This window comes from Lonchura striata, chromosome 2, assembly GCF_050655825.1.
Source record: "Lonchura striata isolate lonStrDom1 chromosome 2, ASM5065582v1, whole genome shotgun sequence".
Lineage (NCBI taxonomy): Eukaryota > Metazoa > Chordata > Aves > Passeriformes > Estrildidae > Lonchura > Lonchura striata.
The window spans coordinates 111,934,744-111,961,327 of record NC_140704.1 but is presented as its reverse complement, the minus strand read 5'-3'; the positions used below and the strand labels follow the sequence as shown (position 1 = coordinate 111,961,327).

At 37.9% G+C, this 26,584-nt stretch overlaps 1 protein-coding gene and 1 long non-coding RNA gene across 13 annotated transcripts in view; one reads left to right on the top strand and one right to left on the bottom strand.

Moving 5' to 3' along the window:
• LOC144246462 (uncharacterized) overlaps window positions 1–26,584 on the bottom strand; it is an 89,098-nt gene that overhangs the window by 30,373 nt on the left and 32,141 nt on the right. For 2 of the 3 annotated variants that reach the window (XR_014952883.1, XR_013340127.2), the window contains exon 2: window positions 24,572–24,643. The exons of the other annotated variant lie outside the window; for it this stretch is intronic. This is a non-coding gene — a long non-coding RNA (uncharacterized LOC144246462). The remainder of the gene's footprint in view (window positions 1–24,571; window positions 24,644–26,584) is intronic. 3 annotated transcript variants of the gene reach the window in all.
• CHST9 (carbohydrate sulfotransferase 9) overlaps window positions 1–26,584 on the top strand; it is an 87,119-nt gene that overhangs the window by 43,765 nt on the left and 16,770 nt on the right. For 8 of the 10 annotated variants that reach the window (XR_014952882.1, XM_085572036.1, XM_085572034.1 and 5 more), the window contains one exon: window positions 26,390–26,427. Coding sequence is in view for 6 of the 10 variants with exons in the window: in XM_085572036.1 (XP_085428162.1) it covers window positions 26,390–26,427 (38 nt within the window). In the remaining 4 variants the exon portion in view is untranslated. The other 2 variants (XM_085572041.1, XM_085572040.1) reach the window with 2 other exon arrangements.

The following is a 26,584-nucleotide window of genomic DNA, read 5'->3' as shown; positions in this document are numbered from 1 at the left end:
GTATCTGGTAGTACCATGCACTTCTGCAATTTTGGTTGTGACATAAATTATTTGTTTTGTGATAATTTACATTGGCATCATCAGAAGCAGTTGTTCCTTGACTCTGTAATGCAAATAACTTGATGTTTAATCCAATAAATTAGCATGAATATTTTTCTTTTTTTTTAATGGATATTAAAACAATTATCATCCACTTACATACCAATGAGAGTAACTGATGCAGTCCTCCTCTACACCCTACCCTTACACCTTTTGGAATTAAGGAGAAAATTACTACCATTGCTACAGATTTGGTTCTGATGATGCTGTTCAGCAAATGTAGCCCTGTAATTACAGTTTCTGAGGAAACGGAAGTATACAGTAATGTACACACTAGTTATTTACCTCTTCTAAGCTAGAGAGGCTTGTGAATGAGATGCCATTTGAGAGCAGCTGGAGTTGTGGAGTTGTACAACAGCTAGTGGTCAGTGTGCCTGTTTGTTTGAGCAAGCTTTGGAAAAAAGTCTTCCCAGTTTGGTGTTATGTAAAAGGAACTGGCTGTGTTCCTTTTGGACTCGGCTCCAACAGCTGGAAAATCATATTTATTAAACTAAATCTATAAGAGCAAACAGAATATTTTTTTATGCTAGTGCAAAACCAATTCTAGCTTTGGGCCACAGCCCTAAGGAGTGTCACAGTTCCAGTATACACCTTTCATTAGGAAGGTGCCTTACTTTCTGGAAATCTTTGAAGTATCCTTCTTTGCAGAACACGCTATAGGGCCCTGGCCAGATGGGGCATGTCTCATTCAGCACCACAAGCTGTGCTTTCCCAGCTAAATCTGAAACTTTCTCCTGATCAGGTGGTGGTCATCAGCTCATTTGCCTGTACTACATCATCTTCCCTTATATTGAACAAGGTTTGGAAGTGACAAGGTTATGAGGTGAGAAGTAATCTTTCCTAAAGCAAAAAAGAGTTTATCCAGAAAAGAGAAAACATGTTATCTATAAGCAAGTTGTATGTATGCTTAGTTAAGAATAGGTCACCTGTCCTCTGCAGCAGGAGAATTAATAAATGCATAATTGATAATACATGTCCTTGTTGTAGACCACTGTGGGTATGACATAGAACCTGCTTTCTCAGTATCCCAAACCCCGTCTGATCACTTGTTCCTCTGTTAACTCATCTCCTGATCACTTAGGCTGTAATGCAATCGCTAAAAGTCTATGTGGATATATGTATAACATTTCTTCTAAAATTAACATAGTAATATTCAAATGTTCAGTGATTCCATAGCATCTGTCATGTAGTGCCCCCAGCCACACTGCTTGGTAAATGCTTAAAAATAGTACTGGAAATGTGCTTTATCAGGAAGCCACTAGATGTGCAGATCTACCATGATTCATTCCAAGCTATGAGATGAGGCTATAGGATAAACAATGCAGCAAAATGGGAATAATCAAGTAAGATTTACCACTGACACATGGAACTCAAAAATTAAGTATTCTACAGAAAGATTATTTGAGCCAAGGTAACACAGCTGTTCTGTACCAGCCCTTGGCTTGGGATGACATGCAGCTGGACCCCAAGGAGGAAGGGTACAGTACTTACTGCAGAAAAACAGCTTTTCAGGCCTTGATTGTCCTGTTACTAAAATACAAGTAAGCACAAAGCCCTAGAGCAAGTCAGGGATCTTTGTGACAAAACATTCTCCTTCAGAAGGAAGTGCTGATCCAGTGCAACTGCAGAACAGTGTGTGGGAAAGAAAATTTCAAATGAATTTTCTATTTAAATTCATTTATTTGGAGAACTCTACTGACATTATTGTTTTGACATCTTCTGAATAAAAGAATCCTTTCTTAGTTATTCTGAATTTGTCAGAGTCTGCAGCCTAAGTAAAAGGACAACATGTTTTGAAATTATTTTGAAGATTCAGATAGTCAAAAGAGTAAAATGTACTCTTTCTTTGGTTATAAAGTCATTCTAATCTTACACTCTCTGATTTCAAGTAGAAGAGTTTTTGAAAAACCCCAAATATTTTCCCAAGGTAGAAGAAGGGTCTCATATCTCTCAAAGTAACTGATAATTAGCAACATTCTTGATAATAATGCTATTTTTCGAAAATAAACGAGGACGTTGAATCCGTATTTTTGTCTAGCAGATGATAAGGGGATTAGAGATAAAAATTTCCGCTACTCTAAAGAGAAAGGAGGAGGATAAGGCACACATGCAAGCCAGGAGGCTCAGAAAAAGAGGAATCTTTCTTAGGATTATGATGGAAAGAGGAAAGGCTATCCATGGCTGTATCCATTCTCATATTATGGCTTCATCCCAGAGCATTTCTGTCCAGCATCCTGTTGTTCTTTATCATCTTGAGTATTTTTTCTCTTTTTGCAAATCAAATTATCCTTTCAGACTTCATTTCATAAGGAAGAATACAACTAACACAGGGAAAACTGGGTTACCTGCACCTGTTTGTGATACAGAGACTGAAAACTGGGAAGATAGAAATGACCTAAAAGAAAGACTAGCAGATTTTTGTTTAATCATGCCTGATGTTCCCACCCAAGGGTAGTAGGGGCTTGTCTATTCTGGGCTGACCCAGCAATAATTTAACATAATGTTTAAAGATGCTATCCTTTCAGGGAAAAAGCAAACTTTTTGTGGTCACATGAACATTATGTGATCTGTGTTAGATTATGAGTAAAGTCTATATAGAATGCATATGAAATCAGGGCTGTGGTGTATATCGTGCCAGCCTAGAGAACTTTGTGTTTACACACACTTGTTTCTTGAAAATATATCCTGTTACTTTTTCAAAATAAACAAAAATGCCCTATTTTTTCCAGATGTCTTCAAAATCAATAAAGTATAGTTTTAGTCAATAAAAACTGCAAAGGTGTACACCTCCAGTGGAAAAATACATCCATTTTATGACTTTTAGAAGAGTTACCAATCCAGCTGCATTCTAGGGAATTTTAAAGGCTGGCTGTTAAAGCCATCCTCCTGTTTTTGCAGTCTATGTACATTCAAAGCTACCTATCAAAGAATCTGCCTCTTAAGATGGAGATGTGTTTATGCTAATGCAATTTACTTCTTCTATTTACAATAAACCCAAAGGAATTTTTATTGTGATTTGGTAAGAGTTTTTCCTTGGAAAGGTGTGCCTTAAAGGTCAAGTGCAAGAGCACGTTTTAGAAGAAATTACAATCATTTGCATTAGCATCAAGATAATTTCTAACCATAGCCTCTGTGCCCTCTGTACCCTTTTTGAACTTGGTTACCAGAAAAGCACTTATTCCTGATACTATCTCATGTTCTTTCTACTTCTGGTCTAAAACTTTTGTCCCAAGGAGTGACATCCTCAGGATTGTGTCACAGAGCACGGGTTAGGCTGCTCAGACCGATGCAGTGGGCATGCATGGTGAAGGGCACTTCATGCTCTGGTTTCCTTCTCCTCTGCCACAAAACTCCTGCTTATGTTTCTCTGCTGGCTTTGTGACAGGTAAAGGGATTAAATGTAATTCTTTTGGCTTGATGCTGATGATGGGAAGGGTACAAAAGGAGGGCAAAATCAACATTAGAGTGCTGGGGTAGGAGGCTTGTGGCTCTTCTTTGTGGCTGGTGCCCTGTTAACAAAGTTCAGGCAAACTCAGGCTGACTTGATGGGATGAGCAGACATTCAGAATCCACATCTTTCATCTGTGTCTGGGTTTGAAAGGCTCTGTGGAGGTCACAGAGCCTCGCCCATGTGAGTAGCACTGCATCCAGGACAGATGTCACCCTGCATCCCATACCCCATTCTTGCCCTTTAGAAGAAAAGAAGAAACTGTACAAACCAAGCCTGGATTTGACTCCATCAACATCTGCTTACAAATTCAAAATTAGGAAGCCCATTGTCCAGAAATGTCATTAAATCATTAGGAAATTGTTGAGACCATCCTGGATTTTTTATTTAATATTTCCATTCCTTCTTATCAGAAGGATGAAAACTTTTATATTGTTTTATTTTTACAACTGTACTCTGGGATTGTAACATACTGCCTCCAATGGCTGAAGCTGCAGTTTATAAATGTGCTTTAAGATGACAAAAGTGGATTCTTTGGTTGAAAATGTGGCTCTGGAACACCATTTTTTTCTATTACATGTTCATTTGATGATGACTTGTCCCCATGACATTCTGGAGAAGCAACATCCCAAAATTCTTACAGTGGGTGACAGTGGGTGAAGGATTCTCTCTCAGACTAGTAAAAATGACAGCATTTTTTCCCCCCTCATTAAATTGACCTCTTTCTTCTGTATCCAAATATAACTACTCCTGCTTTTTTGAGTTAAATTATGCACAATTACAGCAAAACACTATTCTGAATTTTGTCATGCATAGTAATTTCATGATTAGTACTTAGGTTGCCTTCACACTTGGGCATTTACAAGTTGATTAAACGCCTTTGTTACCTACTTGGGTAGCAGTTGTTAAAAACTTGCAGCATTTTGAAGGGAGAGGGATTCTTGTTTCTTTCTAAAAACTTCATATTGCTGTAGAAAAGGTATGAATGGGGGAACCTTGGCTGTAGTGAAGAGCCTGGTTCAGGCAGCAGTTTTCCTTCTCACCTTTGTTTCTTTTTTACAGCATTTCCCTGGCTGGGACCTGTGGTATTGTGCTCCATGATGGCTGGGCTGTAGTTGTGTTGGGCAGTGCCACTGTTCAGAGGTACCTGTGGTAGGACAGGATTGAAAAGCGAAGAGTGGGAATGATGCAGCAAAGAAGCACTGTCAGTGCTCCCTCTTTTTTCCCTGTGTGGAGGGAGCTGTGGTGGGATGTCCAGCTCTGCCTTTAGTACCATGGGCAAGTCTGTGTCAGTGCTACAGGCACAAGAATTTAAAAGGTCAGTCTGACAGCAGTTATAAAATGTACTCCTCCATTGAAGTGCTGGCTCAATTATCTGTCCCTAAGAAATCCAGATGTAAAAGCCTGCTTTGAGGAATTCCACCTTCTACCTTCCCTATCAAGGGTTGCAATTGAGGCTTGAGAATACTTCATCCCTCCTACCTACCACTCCAGCAGTGCCATCTGTTTATTTTCTTAGGAAGCTAGAAAGTGTCTCCTCTTCACATAGAAAAATGTAGTTAAAAAGAGAACATACAGAAGACAACTTATGTATATGTATGTATATATATATAAAAATACCTGAAATGGAAATAACAGTCTCAGATTTGAGAGGGCTTTATTTTAGCTCTCTGCCTTGGGTTTCTTGGTGAGTGGCATATGGGGCCGATCTGAGATCCTTTACGTGTGCTTCCACCTTCTAGCATTGCAGGAGTCTGTGTAGGGTTTGGGTTGCTTTTTTTAATTTCTTCGTCTTTCAGTAGAATTAATATCCCTTCCACTGTCTGTACAGCCTGGCATCAATATTCTATACCTTACTGCATTTATGTAAAACTGGCCGTCGCTGGAGAGAGAAGTTCTCAAAGTGTTACTGCTCCCCTTGCTGGTGTGTTGCAGCCACGGCACTCGGATACTTTGCTTTCCAGCGGCAAGCTGCTTCTTCCCATTTGAATTCATGAGGATGATTTTATGAAGAGACAGAGACAAATTTAAGAGTATAGGCTTTTTTTCTCCTTTCTTATACCGTGTGGCTATTAAGTGAATAGAATGACTTTCACATGTCTCTTTGATTTATGCAGATGGACCTCGGATGTGTGTGGGCTCATCAGCATAGTTTTATTTGTGGCAGAAACTATTTTAGCTGTTTTGTTTTTCAGAATAATTTATTCTCTTGAATGAAAAATTTTTTAAAAGGCTTGTAGGCATCTGGGTAAAGATTTACTGATACTGCTGTATTAAGGAATAATAATAATTTATTTTCCAAAAGTTAAAAGCTGGAAGTGTTTAGCATGGTAAAAGTGTGTTTTCTTCTGGACCCATGTAACTAATCAGGTAAAATCAATTCTTCAACATGCAAATAGAAAAGTCTGTATAGCCTTTTTTTTTTTTTTCCACTGTACAAGTCATTAAAATATTAATTTGCAGAAAATAAATTATAAATAAGTTAGACCAGGATTTTTAGGAAAAAATGGATCTTCAGGAACATGCTGGGGTTTTATACCTTAACAAAAAGTTACAGAAGTAACACAGATCTGTATTTCAGGAATTACCAGCTGCAACTCAGAATAATGATTTCCTCCTGCATCTGGTGTTGCACTGAAACAGCTTTCATATGATTTTACATAATCAAGTTTCTTGTCTGCCCAATTCTAATGGGCCATGTGGAGCCAGAGCAAAGTTCTGCTGACTACAGGTATCTGGTGTGCTGCAGGTTGCAAGTGAAGAATGCAAGAAAAAAGCAATAATTCATGGCCCCTTCCCCCCGGGCTCCACCAGTTCCACTAAGGTAATTCTCTAATGATGTTACAGAATAAATTTTTGGGGCAAAAATTATCCTTCTTCTTTGGAGTGCCCAAAGTGGAGAAAAGCGGGTGATGTTTGTTGGAATGGCCCTAAAATGTAGCAAGGCTTTAAGGAAAGGTGCAGGCAGCTGATTTTCTTTTATTTTTAAATTGAGAGGTTGGGTCTTTGTCTGAGAATAGCAACGTGGAGACCTAGTGAACCATTAAAACAGACCAAGAATAGGAAAATACACTTTGTGCTCAACTCTGTGAACAGGAACAAGCCAAATGCTGAGTAACAGTGGATTGGGATCAGAGCTTGAATCACACCTCTGGCTTATGAATATTGAGTCTGAGATGCAGAATCTAATTCTTAGCCATTTATTTTCATTGTAGCAAGCCAGTCCATTTCATTCAGGGTGCTTTGCCTCCTTTTGTATAGGCAGTCCAGATGAGATGTCCTAACCATGTTGGTGCTTGGCAGGGAACTTTTATGGTTAAAACAGGTAAAAAGGGGATACTATCACCCCATCCTATCATCTGTCACCTCAGTACTATATCCTGCAGGACACCCTGCTCTTACTCTGCTTTTTGCAGCCCATCTGTTCGTTATGCTTATTTAAGAGCATTCATATTTAAGGAATTACATTTTCAATTTATAATTAAAATAGAGATTGGCATTTTTCATTGTTTTCCTGTCTGGCTTTGTTTGGCATACTGGAAAAAAATATTGAAGAGATCTTTTTGTAAAGATTTCTGTTTGAGTGGGCTGCATTACTTCTTTATAATGTTTTTTTTAAAGCAGCCACAAAACCCCTCAAACATTTTAAAATTAACCACCCTAAGCCTTAATGTGGCTAGTTGAAGGCACTGTGGGATTGTAATCTTGAAACACAGAACTAATTTTCTTGTTTTACTTTCAAATTAGAGGATAGGGGTTTTTTTGTTAACTAGAATTGAAATGTTTCAATTATGAATAATGCCAGGAAGAACCAGCACACTTGAGTGGGTTTAATGAATTGCATGTGCTTTTGCTGCATGTGAACGTGTGGGTGGTGGTGGAGTTTCTGAGACCTGTCACTTAATATATACAGAAATGCATGTTTTATTTATGATGCATTAATTTTAACTATCCTAGCTTTTTTTTTGTTTTATGAACAGGGTTTCTGCAGAGCCCTAAGATTATTTTAATATGTTCAGAAGAAATTTCCACAGACACTGAACTGCAGAGCTTTATGTCTCATGAAAGTGTAAGAGTAACATGTTTCTTGTCTACATTTATTAGCCTTAAGAAGGCACTGGATGTTTCTGTCATGACTGAGAAAATACTTAAGGGTAGTTTATTCCTTCCATTCGGTAGATAGGTCATTTGAAATTACAATCCTTGATATTTTATGTTGGCTCTAACCAATATTAGGCAGTGTTGAGTATGGACAAAGAGGCAGAAATGTAACTGCTGTGATAAAACTTGAGAAGAGATACTAGCAATAAAACTGTACTCTTTTTTTGACAGTAATTTGAAAGGTCAAATTGCAATTCAGAGTACCCTAGAATTGGTGTTCATTGTTTTTTAAGGAAAAAAAAATTCCTTTAGGAGATTTGAATTTACTTCAGTGCATTTAATGCTGTGTACATTAGAAAAATTTGTCTCTTTTGCAACATCCTTTTTTTAGTTTATGAGCTGTTCTTTATCTTCTCTAAGGAACTGCTTACTGAAAGGCTGTATTTTAAGCCTTCAATTTAATGTTCCAGAGGAATATGGGAGCACTTCTGACTAAATCCCCCGTTTTACAGTAACTTGAGAGCACACTGGCAAACTGTTTTTCTAGCTAACATCATTGATTATCTTAGTGCAAAGACGGTGAGTACAGCAAAGAAAATTAATATGGTAAGGTTATGACTTCATTAGAAAAAACAGAAAATATAATTCATGCTTGTTAAGTGTGAAGGCAAAAAAAAAAGCATGTTTTCACTGAAATGTTTTCATTTTTTAAAAAATACATAGCAGAGAACAGCATTACTCTAAATTATTCATTGTTGGTCTTTTAAAAAATGACCGACAGCTGTTTTCCAGACTGAAGTGTAATGGTCAAGGTGAGATTCTTCACATGAAAAAGCAAAAGACAACATTTGAAAAAATAGGAAAACTGCTATTTACAGAAGAGCGATGAATAATTTTGGAGTGGTATCCAAAAATCTGATAATGGAAATGTTACAGGGGAATGTGTGGGTGTATATAAATATATATATATATATATATATATATGTGTGTGTGTGTGTGTGTGCTACATTATTTATAATATGTAATGTATTAATTTATATATTATAACATAATATAGAAAATATATATTGCATATTTTATATAATAATGACAATAATAATAATAATAATAATAATAATAATAAATTTTCTTCTCTATTAAGACTAGATTTTAAATCTTCAGCTTTCACCTAAAGGAGTAGCAGTGCAAAGTAAAGACATTGCTATCCTTTCTACAATTTCTCTCATTTCAGATATTTAAAAAGATTGAGAGACAAAAAAAAAAAAAAAAAAAAAGGATTTTCTCTTTTGAAGGGTTTCTTTGTTTTCTAAGAGCTCATTTATAAGCTAGGCTTCCCTAAGTACATATTTTACATATTTTCTACTTACTTACTTATTATGTTTGGAGAAGATAATGGAGCAGGTGAAGCTCCATGCCTGCCTTTTAGACGTGCTTGCTCCAGCACATGGATGGGCTGTTCTGGGGAAGAAATGACTGATTGGAGGTCGGTTTCAGTGTGGGGTGAAGGATTTGTAGCAAAGGGGAAGAGTTGTCAGGCTGACCCAGAGTTAATTCTCTCTTCTGCTTTGCAGCATCACCACTCAGTGGCAGGGAGCTCTTAGAAGCAACAGCAGTTCAAAGAATGTTGAGTAATCTGAGTAACCCACCACAAAGCTATGTGTCTATCTTGAGTTATAGAAATAATAGCATTGACTTTGATGCTGGAAAATACTCATCATATTTCAGTTAATAGAGTGTATTTTAGACTAACACAGTGATTGGTGTTTATTATTGTTGTTGTTGTTGTTGTTATTGCTGTGGTTATTATTATTATCATTACAGATAGATTTTGCCTGTCACTTTTGCTCAATTTTCTTTAAAGATAACAAAACAAAACAAAAAACAAACCAAACAAAAAAGCCCACAATATTTCAGATACTGAGAACCAAAACTGTGTAACACATGGAAGTGTCTGTGAAAGTTATTGGAGTAGGACTTTGTCACTAGAGGGCACTTAGTCACATAAAATTAGCCATCTTTGGGTTGGGTTGGTCTTGGGTTGTTTTTGGTTTTTTTGTTTGTTTGTTTTGTTTTTTCTAATAGCTTCTTTCTCTAAAATATCTCCTAAAATATTTTTGGTTTTGCTGGATTTTATTATTGATTTAGGAGTATGCAAGTATAGCCATAAGTATCTGTAAACCCAAGAGCATCAAGGCAGTGATTTGCAGTGAAACATTTCCTCTGGGGCAGGGGATAAACAGGGAAGCTAAAGAGTGGCTAGAGTGTACAGGATTTAGTGCAAAAACACAGGCTCTTCAGCCCACTGGAATTGCTTATCCATCAGAGAGAAGAGGTCCCATGACAAATTATCACAGCCATGAAGCCAGGAGGTAAAGTGCACAACTTCCTTGTACAAAGGCAGCTTTAAAGTTGTGCCATGAGCTGCCAATGTATCCTCGTTAGCCAGGCTGCCAGTGAGCCTTAAGCAACCCATCAGAAATGACTGGGTTTCAGTGTCCAGCAAAGCAAACCACTGGAGCACAATAAGCTAGATGGTCTATAGTGAAGTGTCAAGTATGTTAAATCCACTTAGAATAATGCACTCCACTTGGTACCTTAGGTACTTCATGAGAGGTATGTGTAAATGAGGGCTCTGCCTTGTTTGTTTTCAATAACAGAGGATTTTTCATTTGTCAGTTTACAGCAGAGCTTTTGATACTTGAGAACTGAGTCTGTGTTTGTGATTATACACCCCTGCTGCTATGTATGATAATTTGTTCCACTTCAGGTTTTATTAATTAAATTAATACTAATTGAGCAACCTTTTGGTATAATTTTAGCCTGTGTTTTTGCACTAAATCCTGTACACTCTAGCCTCTCTTTAGCTTCCCTGTTTATCCTCTGCCCCAGAGGAAATGTTTCTCTGCAGATCCCTGCCCTTATACTCTTGGGTTTACAGATATTTATGGATATACTTACATACTCCTAAATCAATAATAAAATCCAGAAAAATCAACAAATATTTTAGAAGATATTTTAAAGAAAGAAGTTGTTACAAAAAATACCAAACCCAAGACCAACCCAACCCAAAGATGGCTAATTTTATGTGACTAAGTGCCCTCTAGTGACAAAGTCCTACTCCAAATAACTTTCACAGTCACTTCCATGTGTTACACAGTTTTGGTTCTCAGTATCTGAAACATTGTGGGCTTTTTTGTTTGATTTGGGTTTTTTGGTTTGTTTTGTTTTATTTAAAGAAAACAGAGCAAAAGTGACAGGCAAAATCTATCTGTAATGATAATAATGTAATGATATCCCAAGGGGTGTCCCAGGAGGGTGGGGTTTGCTTTATTTTTTTGCTGGCTGTTACTGCCAATCACAGAGAGAAAGAAAGTACTCAGGGACTGCATCTGCCAGGCCAGCTTAATGCTGAGGCATACAGAATGCCCAGTATTAATTTACACATGCTTTCAGCAAGCGTGGCATGCAGTCATGGTATGTCTGTCAGCTCTGTCCTCAGCTTCTGACCAAAACCTCCCATAGAAGGCCTTGGTCCAGTGTTACTTGGGGGTTCTTAGCTGTCTGGGCAGTCTAACAGGTTAATTATCAAAATAATCAGCTGTTGTGAGTGGGTGGAACCAGAGGTGAATATTCCAGGTGTGAACCTAAATGAGTCTGCGAATGGGAAGGGATGGTAATTGCCAGACCATTGTTGATAGAGCTTTTGAAGAAGCAGAGGCAGTGACAAGGACCAAATATACTGGAAGCACGTGGTTTGTTTTATTTCTAAGCCAAACTCCATCGGGTTAAGCCTTTGCTGGAAATTTGAGCTTGGAAATGTAAAGAGTTTTGAAAACATATGTTGAAGTAGCTACATATGTAAATGGGCTTTTATATTTTCCAATATCTCCTGTCTTACATGGAGAGAATGCTAGTGTGGTGCATTTTGGAAGACATGCATGTGGGATAATAGAATTGTAACAGCACGCCAGGATTTCCTGTGTCATTTCTGTTCAGAACTGTAGCTCATGATTAATGGACATATATACCCAGGGCTACAGCACTGCCTTTGCATTCATGGACTTAGGGCCAGGTCTGACTCTATGAATGCTGTTTGCATGACTTCTGTCCCTCCACAAATGGACATGGAAATATTTTCTATTCTCTGGGTCAGGGAAAAAGTTTAAAAGTCCAGAGGTTAGTGTACCCTCTAGCAAAACCCAAGGGAGTGGATTTCCTGTTGATTTTCTATATCTAAGGAATTTCAAGCAATCCTTTTGGGCACAACTGAGACTTTAAAGTGCAAGTCAGAGTTGATCACTGTGGATTATCACTTAAACTGAATACAAGGTCAAAACCATTGAGACAGACTTTTTCTGGGTCCCCATTCACAGTGCTGGCTGGCTGCTATGGCTTATAGGAACTTTGTCCTTGATGGTGCAGCCTTATCTGTGTAGGCATCAAGGTCTGTCCCTCTGTAGTATGTGCCAGGTACTCAGATGGCCTGTGTAAGTGTTTCACTGCATGGATCGTATTGCAGGGCCAGGATTTACAACCTGGACTTCTCTTTACTCTGTCTGTCATGATGAACTTCACTGCAATACACCTCCCACCACATTTCATGGAAAGATATAGTGAATCTCTGAATTCATAATCCCACTGAATGCTGAGAGAAATTTAAAATTATGTTTTATGAAAACAGGATAAAATTATGCAGGAAGTATATATCTGCACATTTTGTATTGGCAATCCCTACCTCGATGACAATACAGAGGAGAATAACACTTCCTACTCTTGTAATCAAAAGAAATAGGTTAGAAATCAATTCCAATCAGAGTGGTAAGACCAAGTATTTTAAAAATTGGAAAGTGAAGTGCTCTCTTGTTTTGCTGCCTAAGCTTTTTACTTGGAGCAGGCAGAGGGCAGTAGGTGCTAACATTCAGGATCTCTTCTCCATAGTCCCAGTGCTGGGCAAACCACGAGGCTGCTCCTCAGCCCGGGTTGTAGGTAACCTGATTTTACACGGAAATAGACTGGGAGCACTCACACAATCTGTTAACATAACTCAGCACCTGGAGCTGTAACAGCTTAGAATGCTAAAAGTGAGCCTCTTGGTAGGACTTTAAAACCAGCAAGGAAAAGAATGCAGACATTGACTGGGGTTCTCCATGCAGATGAATTTGAAGCAGACTGCTGATTCTGTCTAACATAGCTGAGACAATTCATGTATTGCACAGATTTTGTTTTCTGCTTTTAAAATAGATGAAGTGATAAGCATTATTTGCCATGAAAATGAATCTCTAGAAAAAGAGATTAATTCCCTCCTCTAGACAGAGAAAAAACATAGGAGGATAATGGTATGAACAAAGCTTAATTAAAATATAATTGTATTTAATCAATGCAGTATAATTAGAAATAGTGCTTAAGAGTTCATTTTAATGGCTGTTGGGCTATTTGTATTCTTTAAATTAATATCTGTCTTATGAACAAAACTCATCTCACTTCTCTAAAAGGCTCATTTGTTTTTCTCTAGTGATTTTTCTGTAGTTCCAAGGAAGCAGAACCAGTAAACCAGAAAACTGATAGGTGGTAAAAGATTCCCGTAATGCCTTCTAAACCCTTTGTGTTTCCAGCCTGTGTTATAATAGAATGGTCTGGTGTTAGCATCTACCTTAGGATACTGCAGACCAATCTCTTGCTCACAGTAAACTTTCCAGGTGACATTGGAAGTCACTGAGATCACTGTGTTTGTTTCTTTTTCATTGCACATAGAGTCTAGTGCTTTTGATATTCAGTAAGTCTGTTCCTCCTATTTCTTGGAAATTTATCTAAGTACTGATCAGTCTCATGTGGTTGGAGGCTCAACAGGAATGGTCAACAGCATGTGGTGCATGTTGTTATTGAGGGTGTCCAGACTCTGAAGTATTTTAAACGGGTGCCTTTCTATTTTAACTGTCTTGTGTTGCTACACATGCACACAGCAGCAACACTGCCTGAGACCAGAGCTCTGTCTTGCTCAATATCCTAAACAGCAAAGTGAAACCTTCTCACGTTACTTTCACAAACTCCAGCAGTTTGTGTTTCAGAAACTTCCTGTGCCAGAGGTGGTTTTTGTTTGCTTATCAGCCCCAAAAGGATTTCCTGTCTCCCAGCTTGTTCAGTTGTCCCCTGAATCCATGTAACGTTTTAGCAGCTGTAACATCCCCTGGCAAAGAGTTCCTGAGTTTCCTTTCTCAGTTGCATGGAGAGCTGTTTCCTCATGTTTGTTTTCCACCTGCCATCTGCCTGCTTCATCCGATGCCCCCAGCCCTGTGTTACAATGGGCAGCAAGCAGTCAGTTCTGATTCACCCCTTCCATGTCACTCATGATTTTACAGATACCTATCATATCTCCTCTGGATCATTGCTCTGCCAGGTTTCGTAGTTGTTGCTCCTTGCAAACCAATTTATAATTTCAGTCCACCTTCTTTCCTTCTTCTTCAGCTCTGTACATGAGTGGAAGGATCAGAATTTCAGGTAATATTTAAGATGTAAGAGTGTGAATATGCAGAAACACAATGGGTTTTCTCTGGTGCTCAATTTGCTTTGTGTACTGGTGAGCAGGAAGATGACGTTTGCACAGAAGTTTTACCACCCCAAGATCTCATTCCTGGGTAGCAGTGTGCTTGTAACTCAGTTCAGAGTCCACTATTTTTGAGTATAAATTAAGCTTTCCCCTAAAAGATTTCTAGGATCATTTTGTATAAATTGCACTTCAAATGTCATATTATTGCGAACCTACTCTCAAAGAAAGTTCTTTAGCCTCCATCATTTCTACCCCAAATAGCTTAATATCATCAGCAAACATTGTCTCTTTGCTGTTTGCTCCCTTTCTCAGGTGATTTCAGAACAGGCTGAAGAGCATTATCCTCAACATGAGGCAGCAGGACTCCACTGGTGATTTTCTTCCACAGTGAAATTGACTGTCCTCTCTCATATTCCTACGCCCTGTTTCCTATCTTTTCAACAGTTGCTTTTCTAAACCTGTGCAAAGGTGTTCACTCTAGTTCTGTGCCTGCTAGGTTTTCTTAAGAAATCTTGTGAGAGAGATGTTATCAAATACCTTTTGGAAAACCAAATAGATTATGTATCTGAGTATTTAAAAAAGGGAAAAAACAGAGTCCCGTACAATGCAAGCCCTAAAAGAAAATAGCTGGTTGTCAAGAGAGTTGTTATTATTGTGCATCTGAACTATTCAGTCATTTGTGACAAACCTGGGTATTCTGATGCTGAGGGATTTGAAGCAGCTGGACAGATAAGGACTCTGAGGATACGGAATTATAGAAGATTTATGCTGATCTACACATGACCTTCCCAGATGGGGACTTCTTATTGTCCCCACAGTTCTTTCCAGTGGGGTGTCTTGATCTGCATAGCTCATGTGGCTGCTCTGAGCTCATATGGTTGAAAATCAGCTTATCAGGCAAGATGAGAATTTTTAGCTGTGGCAGGACTGTGATGTGTCTTGACCCTGCAGTGCAGTTGCATTAGTGCCAGCACATGGGAGGAGGAAGAGCACATCCCTTCAGCTGCAGCTAGGGCTGAGCATTGGGAAGCTTAAACCAATCATAAAAGCAAACCCAAAGAAAAGTTGCTTGTCTGTAGCTTGTATAAAGAGGTATTTTTAGCTAAGATTATTTGGGTCTTGGCTGTGTGTATGTGGCTGCATGATGATGTAAGTTTTCCAGCAAAGAAATAGTAGTCTACACTGGATTTGTAGAATTGGTCTAATCTCTTCTCAGAAATGAGAATTAAAAATGAAGGGATTTCTTTATAACTTTTTTTTTTTCTGTCTGTCTTGCTTTCTCTTGTGATGGATGAGCCTATCTTCCATTTCTACAGTAAGTTTGTTAATATGTTTAACATAAGCTTGTTTCTATACAGTTGCAACCAGAGGTGTTTCTGTTTTAATGTGATTCTGGGAGCTAGTTATCTGTAATCCAGGGGACAAAAGGTATTGAAAGTAGGAACATTACTGGTATGCATATATGAAAAGAAAAAATATGAAGCTCTGAGCTGTTTGCATCTCTGTTCTTCCAGAGTCTCTGACTGTACATCTAATTAACCAGCCATTTAAAAATATTAAGCACTTCTTTCACCCCCTGCTAGCAACATCAATATGCAAAATTAATTTCTCTGAAGATTTGCATCTCACATGTTTGCAACATTTGGAGCTTGCCTTTAAATTATAAACAAACAACAGTATACAAATTACTTTAATTATAGCAATAGGTCAGTGTGTTAGTGGTGTCCAAAATTTACATGGGGGATGGATGCTCAATTATTGTATTTTCTTTTTTAGATCCCTAAGAAGGCAGGAAATTCAGTCCTCTCAAACTGCTTTTAACCCTTCACTAAATATTTAAGCAATCACAATTGGTGTGGCTTTAGTCCAAATTAACTTCTAATCTGGAGAAAATTTTTCCACATTTCATTTGTGTTTCTTTTCACATTCTTTAATCAAATTTCATATAAAGTATTATGTCCATTAGAACTAAATACTAAGCTAAACAGAAATATGCCTTTTCCCCTTAGTCTATGAACATATGTGAAGACCTTGTCCTTGCATTTAGCAAGAAGTCACTGCCAAGTTGGTAATCACATACAATATTGACTGTGATTACAATATTGACAATATTTTCTTCTTCTGTCAGAAGAAAAGAGAAATGTCTCATCCTGAGTGCTCACTTCATGAGAAATCAGTATTTTACATGTGAATCAAGTCCCCATATTATGGGACTGTGTCACTCAGTACTTGCTGAAGCTTACTTGGTCAGTAATTCTCATGCTGATTCATGTCAGTCTTGCAGAATTAATTTTAATGCCTGGAAAAGAATGCAGTTCACTAGGGAAGAATAAACACAGTGGGTTCTTTCAGTCATAGAAAACCATGTTGAATCACTTGGTGAAAAGGACTCTCTCAGAAATTTTTCCACCTTTGTAGCTGACACATTAAACTTGCCCTCAGTTTGGGGTATCATCAGAGCTGCCAGTCTTAGTACAATACCCATGGTTTGCAAACCGAGACTGGGTAAGCTTGTTTCTTAAATCAGTCTGCCAGTCATGAACACAGCTGCAGTTTCAGCTGTGAATTCTGCCTCTCCTTGCTGTGCCTGGCATGGCACATCCTATGGAAAGAGTGTTGTCTGAAGGCTGCTGTGTAAGTAGTAGTTGCCAGCTGTGTGGTCACGCTCTTCTCATAGGTCTCTGCAGAAGTGCACCTGCACGTTTATGGATGCAAATTGTACCTCAGTACCAGCTTTTGGTATGTACACATGGTCCTTTGCAAGCAGCAGCAGTATGTTTGTGGGCAGAAATTGCTGGCATGTACAAAACCTGCAGGTGTGGTTTTAAAGCCTATTTTACCCGCTGTGCATGAAAAGGATGTGCTGTACCTGAGAGTATATACTTAGACTCTGCTCGAGTGATCAGCCTGATGCAGTGCAGCGTTTATGCTTTTGATGTTGGGGTACTTTGCATTTTCTGGGTACAGAAAACCTTACCATATACCACCCTAGTGCTGTTATTTTGAGTCTCTGCTTAATTAAAAAGAATCATTTAACTATGTTTCAGTGACATATATTGAGTTCGGTTCTCATAAAGACTTCTCCAGCTGAATTTGCTTCACCACCCTTGCTGCTTTCCACTTTTGAGCACTGCCAGTATCCTTAGTGGTGTAGCAAGGATAGCACTCAAAAGGAGGCACAACAGGCATCCCTAAAGTGAGCAAAAGGCTCCTTCCAAGCAGAATATCGTGCTGTTTGCGAGGCTTGGAGCATCAAGGTGTTTCACCTGCGGGCAAGGAGGCGGCTGCAATTATCCATAGTGGATGCAATATATACCCAGTTGCTACACAGCCACCCAAAGCTAGTGGTAGGGCAGATTGCAAGCCTGAGCTACAGGTTTGGCTTTAAAGAAAGCAAGCATAAAAGAGTATTTTTTTTTTTTTGCATAATTTTAAATGTGCTCTCATATCGTGGTGGTGAATCCTTTACAGACTGGCCTTCTGAATTAATTTTAGGTTTTTGGGGAAGTGTTGTCATGAGATCTTGGTTAAATAACTGCTGACAGTTCTCTCTAACAGGAATTTTCTTTTACTTCTACACATAAAGTATTGTATAATTTTTCTTTTCCCTAATCAACTGCCCAAATCATAGTTTGAATTTTCTAATGGTCAGTGAACATGACTAACGACCTTACATGTTTTTATATATCATTGTACTTTTCTTGTTGAGGGTTGCTTATGCACAATTATCAGCTATTCTTGTAAGGAGCTCCTTAAAATATCATACTTTTAGTGGGAAAAAAAGAAAAAAAAAACCCAAAAAAAACAAAATACAAAAAAACAGTGCTAAGGTTGTGTAAGGTTGTGCATGAATAATAAATGTGTTATTTAGGGCTACAAACCATCTTTGCTTAAGAACCTTATTTCTTTATAACAGTAACAACTGAGGATCCATAATCTTTTCTTGTAATGGAAAATCTGTTGGAAAAAGAGGTTTTATCATGCTCTAGACAACAAAAATTGACTCAAGTTACATTACTGAATAAGTAGTCTTGCTTGATAATATAATCTCTTTTGGTAATATTTAAGTAATGTAGTAAAAAATGACAAGCATAAAAACTGTGTATCCTCTCATAATTTACATTAAGATATTAGAAATTTATTATTTAGATTAATTGCTATTACCAAACTATAAATGATATATGAAAACTGAATCTGTAGCAGTGGATTAGCTTCCTGCCCTCTTTCTCCTTCCCCAAGTTCTTTTGAGTAGCACAAACCTGAATCCTTGTGCATCATGGATTCATATTATGTTCTCAGTCATGGATGACCTTTTACAAATGACTTCCAATAGCTGCAGCTGAAGTCAACCACAAGATTTGGTCATAAAAGGTCATATTCCAGTTGTACAAAATGTAGATAAATTTGCACTCCCTGCAGCAAATGATTGCTCTAAGTTTTTGGTTAGTATCTGACCAATTTTAATTTAAAGCCACGCATTAGAAAAGGTTATGTTCTAGTTTTTGTTTCTCTTTGCCTTTCTTCACCTAATTTTCTTTCACTATAAAATTTTTGGTTTACAGATTTATTTTTTTTTTTTTCTAGTTGTTTAAGTTCTGTTTCATAAGGTTCTTACTGCACGTTTTCCTTTTTCGTCTCTCTTCCTTACTATTGGATTAATTACAGATTATTCCTCATAAATGTGAGTAGTGTCTTTCTCTTACTGTCAGGTTCACACTGGGGAATATTCTACTTCTAACTGGAATGATTCCAGAGAAGTTATTTGAGGCCATTCTGCTAAGAGCATGCCTTAGAGTGTCACATTTAGACCTTAAACAAAGAAACTGAGAAGATTTAAACAAGTACAGTTTGTTTATGTAGGCATAACTCAGAATGAGCAATAAATTAAAAGAATATTTGCTCTCATCACCACTGGTCACTTCCTGGCCTTATGTTGTACAGACAATTAATCTTCTTTTTATTTCTGAAATGCAGAAACTGTAGACTAAGTCTTCCCATGGTGACTTTGCTGTGGGACTCTACTTTGTAACTAGTGCCAAGAAGCTGGATTTTTCCATCCCTGTTTGGGCTTGCTGTGTACTTAACTTGCTTACACTACTGCTTCTGATTCACAATAGAGAAGTTTTGTAGCTCACCTGTTTGTGGGGCAGTTATCCTAGCAGGTGAGTAAAAATAACTTTCTCCAGGCTTGTGTGCTGCTTCCCATTGGCACTGGTACCTTCATATGCCTTTTCCAGGGTGCTCTAATTAATATTATATTGGAATAGTGTGCTCCAAAGGTGGAGATCAACCTATCTTTGCTACCAGTGAAAAAACAACAGTTGACCATGATGATGACCAGGATGATGATGACTCCATGAGGCTTTGCCTGGAGGTGGTTAATTTCAACTGCACTCATATTCCTCATCTGGACAGGGCCAGCCATTCTGTTAATATGAATAGAATCCAAGCAGGAGCCAAAACCAAAGCCAGACTACTGCAATATTTCAGTCCACTGCAGACCAAATGCAAAGGTTCAGCTGTCTTAGACCATAGCAGGGTATATTAAAGGAGAACTCTATGTCCACAGCTTTATTTCTGTGTGGGGTCTCAGCAAGTGGATTCATGCTCCAGTTGCTGTCCGTGTTCTTTTCTATTATGATAGCTCTTACTGTGATGTTCTTAGAGTAAAAAACCCAGACCATTTTCCTTCATTGGAAAAAAAAAAACAGTCAACCATCCAAGGCCATGTTGGATGGAGTTCTGAGCAACCAGGTCAAGTGAAAGGTGTCCCTGCCCATGGCAGCAGGTTTAGAACTAGAACATCTTTAAGGTCACTTCCAACCCAAGCCTTTGTATGATTTTATGATCCCTCACAGAATGATGTGCTAAGGACCTTGATACAGGAAACTGCAACAGATGGGCAGAAACATCTTTCTTTGTGTCAAAGCCTGGAAACCTATTTTTTTGGATACAACTGCATAAGTAATTGAGCTTGACATGGGAGCACAGTCAAAAAGGTATTTTAACAGATTATGTGACCTACCCTCCAGATTATCATAATATAAAACAGCATAAGGCACCATACATAACTAGCAACATAAAAGGAGAGTTTGTATGAGTTCAGATGAAAAAGCAATGGCCCTTGCAGTGTGGGAACTGAGAATTTTTACCATTGGATTTGGATCACATTGTGATAGGATTTCAAAAAATGCACCTACCAAGACATAATTAACTGGTCTTTGCTTGCCTATTACAGGTGAATAGGAATGTGTGATTTGCTGCATTCGGTTCCTTTAAGAGTGCAGGAATGTGACAAAAGCAGTGAAGCAGTTGGATAAGAAGAAAAAAACTTTTCAAAGCAATTGCATAGTGAGCTGTAAAACAAATTTGAAACAAACTACTCTTGTTAGACACAAGCTGAATACCAAATAGGCATTGAAAATATGCACCATGTTCAACTGGAAACCATCCAAATTGTGATATCAATATTGTGTTGATGCTACAACCAAATACACTGCACTGTCTGGCATGTTTCCATTATCTCAAATCTTCCATCCTTAAAGGAAAAATATAAAAAAATGTTTGCTTTCATTTTTCCCAGTTACAGAAAGCACAGCCTTCTAGAAGAAAACTGGCAAACAAGGCTGCTTACTAATTCCATTAGTGGGCATCCTGGCAATTCTGTCTCATTTGAAAATTTTTAGCACTGCTGATGAGGCAGAGAGCAGGTAAAACTTTAAATTTTTAATTAATTTATGTTGTAACATCTCGTCTCCCTAAGTACAGTTACACAATGTTAGTCAATGCAGGATTTGGTCCAGGAATGAATTTGAGTTGTACCCCCACCTCCTTTTTATGCTCAACAGAATTAATGAATGAGAGTCCTCAGTCTTATTAAGACTAATGTTCCTTTGTCAGTCCAATTTTTTTTCCTTTGGGGTTCCTTCTTGTTATGACTTCGTTAGGTGGAAACTGAATGGTCTATGTTAATCAGCACAAGACATTTGGCTACTCAAGCCTTCGTAAATGTTTAGTTTCCCAGGGTCCTTTGAACCTCCCAGGGAACAGTTCTGCATCCTTATTAGAGACTGACAATTAAAGGTCTGTTTTCATATCAAAAGTAATCACTAAAAATTAGCTAGGGAGACCTTGGAATGCTGTGAGAGTTTCAGTGCTTTGAGACGGCCAACTTTCCTTCATTTGCTTCAATCAGTATCAACTTGGGTTTCTTTTTATGTTTCCTTCTGCCAGGGCAACTTATGAGTTGGCATTGTGACAACTGAGAAGAATTATGCAATACCATGAAGTTGTGATTAATATATTTTAGGCCACTGTAATCATATTCAGTTGCATAATTATCATAGAGGTGCAACAGAAAGCTAAACTAGGTTTTGAAGGCAATGATATAAATGAGCACTTTCAGTTTATTGAATTCCTTGTTAGAAGGAGGAGGAAATGATGTGCAGGTCTGCAAGAGCTGTGTTGCTTGCAGACTCCAGAGATTCTGCCAATAATGTATGGGAAAGGAAATGTATGGTTCTGCCCTAAATATTTTATTCTTTGTGTGTCTAGTTACAGGCTTTCACAGAAGATAATCTGTTAATGTCACACCTTGGCTGTTATAAGCCTGAAAAACAAATCAGAGTGTTTCTTCCCTAAGCTGTCATGCCATGGGAGTTTATAAAAAATGCTGCAGAAGTTTATAAAAAATGAGTGCTTTGATTTATTTACACTTCTCAGAATCTGTACTGGTATATCAGACTACAGTAATCAAAGTGGGGTGGGTCACAACTTAATAGATTGCATATGTGTTTAAGGCTAGAAACATAAAGACTAAGTTGGTAGGGTTTATTTCACAAGCTGGAAAAGCAAAACTAAATTAGTATTAGAGCATGAAATTCCCTCTTCACAAATGATTTTTTAGAAGCACCATTCCCACTTGAAGTTAAGTGAATATGGCTGTTCCAGATTGTGCATTTGGCAGTTTCAGAGCAAGGCTGAGGGTCCCCTTTGCCCCCTGAGGTCTCCACACTATACTCAGTCTTTCTGGAAACCCTCAGATACCTGGGAACAGAGAAACAGACTCAGCATTTCTGTTCATCCCCTTGCTTTCTGCCATGCCACAAATATTAGTAGAATTATCTGAAGACATAAGGAAGCAAACTTTTTATTCTAAAGCTTTTATTTTGACATTGATGATGGTTGCTTGAAGTATATATAAATATAGGTTTGATTTTGGAAGGAAAAAAATCCTTTGTTGCTAGGTCTTATAGCAGTCACATCACATAAATTGGCAGATCTGTATACTTAAGGGATTTTTCTCTCTAATTAAATACAGTAGTAATGCCTTGCCTCTTGAAATGAAACCTTTGTTTTTTCATCTACGTACTTACAGAACAAACATGCTGTCAAAATCCTTAATGTATCCAACTATTTGAACATAAAGAACAGCATCAAGCTGTTATTTCTTCTGTTGGAGTGTACTCATATTTCCAATCTGAATCTTTTGTACCTGGTGATGTTAATTACATTTGAGCTGGAAGTAGTTTAACATTAAAGAGAATTACAGCAGATTAATCTGTAAACCTGCACAAATATGCCATTCCTTTGTATGGAGGTAAGCAGGGCATAGAGTGCATGATTATGTGTTGCTCTCTGTGTAGGCTGTGTGGTGCTGCCATTCCTCGTGACAGCAGCAGTTATGGCACACTCTCCTGTCTTGCAGCTATCAGCTACTTTAGAAAACATACATTATTCCTCTCAGTAAGGTAATCTTGTAATCATGGACAATCAACGAAAACAAAAAAAAAAAAAAAAAAATTGAAAAAACCAACTTGCCCTGGAAACAGGAATTAGTATACTAATTAGTGTATGAACATACAGAGAATTATTTTAAACAATGTTGTTGTAATTTTTTTTTCTAAAGTGATATAGCTTGAGGTCAACCCAAGAAGGCCATTTATCTCAATGAGCCACCACCCTTTACACTTTTTGCAGCCAGAGAGACAAAATAAAATTACTAAAAATTAATTGGGAGAGGTATGTTTCTCCAGCCCTGACGCAAAAAACATCACTGGAATCCAGTTGCAGCAGCTTGGCCTCAGTTAGCATGGTAGAAAATCACAGCATCAGCAAACAAGAATCATAGTTCATACTGGTAAATGCACTTTGAATCACAAAGTATCACTTATTTGTTTATGATTAAGGCCTTTGGATTTGCTTGTGATTTTTAGCTCAGGTGGCACTATTGAGCCCATTTAGGAACAATTTGCAAGATGAAAGGTAGAAAAGTGAAATTTCAGAAGAAATATAGGAGAAGAGCAAGCTGCTCACAAGCAGTCTGAGTTGGGGAAGGTATGCTCTGGACTGAGCTGCTTACCTACTGGGCAGCTTCTGTGTGAGCTTTCAGATGGCAGTTGCATAAGCTACTGCATCATTGCAGTGGCTTGGGAGAAACTGTCAAAAAATTTTAATTTAGCATGTGTACATCTACCAGAAATAAAACTTCTTGTAAGTGTCAAGTATTACCTGAATTTCATGAGGATGGCGTAGGTGTTACCTGAATTTCATGAGGCTGGCACAGGGGTTGCCTGTAGGACTGGCTGGTGTGTTCTGACAGTTCTGGTTTTGTCAGTGTCCCATTGCTTCACGTCCTTTGAGTAAGGAGCAGCCTCTCCAGTGGTGTTTTTTGAATCCTGCTGGTGAATGCTGGTGGTCCCACAAATTATCACAAGGCACCAACACAGGAACATCCTTCTCAAAAGTGAGAGTGCCAAAAGTAAAATAAACTGGCAACTAGTCGTTATAAGATAATTCTGGGAATTTAAGAAAAAAAAAAAAAAAAAGGCAAAAAAAAAAAAAACAAAAAAAAAAAAAAAAACAAAGCAGGACAAAAATATTCTGCCCACTTTCAATGGCCTTGTCTTGCCATATAAATAGCCTCTGGCAGCTGGAACCTGAACCCTCTTTCAGCACTGTAGGTGTCATGTTTTTTCACTGCTTTTTGTGATGTTTCTTCTAAAACAATAATACAATACACACCAGGACTTTGCAGGTTTCCACCTTGATTTGCAGTGTCTGTTATAACAGACCTTGGTCCCTTTCTAAGCACAAGTGCTGACTCTGCCAAATGCACATAGTTGTTCTGTGATGAGGACAAGGATCATCTAGCGAATAAATGGAGAACTCAGTATTCAATTTAGTGGTGACCTTGAATTTGATCTCTCTTCTATCCTTAACAGCCCAACAGTCAATCTCTGTCCTGTTTAACCCATTTCATCATTGCTATCGTATCATAAAGCCACTTCTGCAACTGCCTTTTCCTTGATATTGTACATTTAAATCACAAAAATAAAGAACAGAGAACAAGGAAAGAATTAGCATAATTTCTTCTTCACCTTTTTCTTAGTAGTGTCAGGAATGGCTGCACAGGTCTTTCCCAGTCTTTCTGTTCTTTTTTCTCTATTTATCTGAGGGAGAAAGCACAAGTTTGATTGATAATGCAATCTGCATCTTGAGGCATCACTGGAAATACAATGGCATGAAAGGCTACTCTGGCAGAGCACACTTTTCCCTCAGGCCTGACTTTAGAAACTCATTGATGTCACTTCCTTCCTCAGTCAGCAAGTGAATTTTCACTAATTCTCAAGACCAGCTGTCCATGCTGTCAACAGAAAGTTATTAAAATTCCTTTAAAGTGAATCAAAATAGCCTAAAAACAAATGCACTGGGAAACAGGAAAGCATCAGTATTCAAAGTCCACAAACCTTTGAGCAAAATAGTGTTGATCTAACCAGAGATTTCAAACACTCTGCTTTCCTAGCAACTTGTATATCATTAGAGAATGCTAAAAACATATACCCCTTTAATCTTCCATTACCAACAATTTATTTGGCTAAATTATTTGTTACAAGAATAAATCTTATTTCTCCTAAAGATGAACTCAGTGAGCAAGGGAATATGTTTTAAGAAGTCTCCCCTAAATGATAGTTCTGTGGAGTTTTTTAAAAGCATAGTTTTTTATATTTAGCAAATAAAAATACAACACAAGCATGCAGGAAGCAATTATCATAAGAGACAATCTTATAATATAGCCTAAAGTAATTATCTTCATCTGAATAATCTATAAGGCTTTCATTGAAAAAAGGAGTAGTCTCGAGATGGGAAGGGAGGATCATTTGCCCTTAAGTAGAGTCTGTATGTTAAAACTTTAAATATTTTCATCTCATTTTAAAAATTCTGTTTGTGCCACATTTATCAATATGGAGAAGTTTTGTTGAAATGGAGTATACTTTCCAGATCTGGAAGTGGCAGCCCAAGCTAGGCAGGCTCACCTGACATTTAATAGTGATACTGACAGGTTGTAATTCCTGTCCTATCATTATTATTTTTAAAAACCCTCAGGGTGCACGTAGCCTAGCTGGATAGGCAAGTGAGAAATTCCTGACTTTCCCCAATATGTGTGGACAGTCTCCAGTAGCAAACTGATACCAGCTGCCCTTTTGACAACTAATGCATAGGAGCAGTAAATGAAGCAAATTACTGCCCCTTTTGGTCAAAAAGCAAAGGACAGATTTGAGGTGTCCTTGCTGCTAGAGTCCCAGACAGTGTAGAAAAGCAGTGTTCTGTCTAGGTTTTGATTTTATCTCCAGGAGCACACTGAAGGACACTGCAGAAGAAGGCCAGAATAAGGAAACAAGACCATAATTCAACTTGCCACTTTGTGGATTATATCAGGATAGAATTTCTCCCTGGGCCAGCTGGTGCTGAGCTTCAGTCTTGACACAGGCATTTAATTTTATTTTAAGGTAATGGCAGAAGTTGCTTTTCTCCTCCAGTGGTCAAATCCTGAGCTGGATGGTACCAATCTCTTGGTCACGTAGTACATCCTTTAACATTAGGAAGCTTCATCCTACATATTAGAATTTTTTTTCTCCCCTTTTAATGTCTAAATTTTTTGTGGGGTTCCAGGTTAGCAAGACTGGCTGCCTATCTCAATCTTCTTTCTATCACATCTCTTTTATAAGAGAGGCTTGTGTTTCTTTTATTTTAGGTGTATTTCCATTTCAAATTATCAAGTAATTTCCACATGTTAAATTATGTTTCTTAATTATAGGTTTTGGTTATTTTTTCACTAATTTACTGTTTGTTGCTCTGCATGTCCCCTATCATATTGATTAGAATATATGGAAACCATTTTTTTCTTTCTCTTTCAGAGTCTGGAAAAAAGCTGCAACAAGAGACAATTAATCAGGTATTTGGAAACTTTCATACTTTTTGTTAACTTAAGTTTTTAGGCAGAAGAGTTGTGGCAAGTACAAAGTAGAATTTCACAGGATACACTAATATTAACTATACAGGTGTGCTAAGGAGCACGTGTCAGACAACAGGCTGGCTCTGCAGATGTGTTG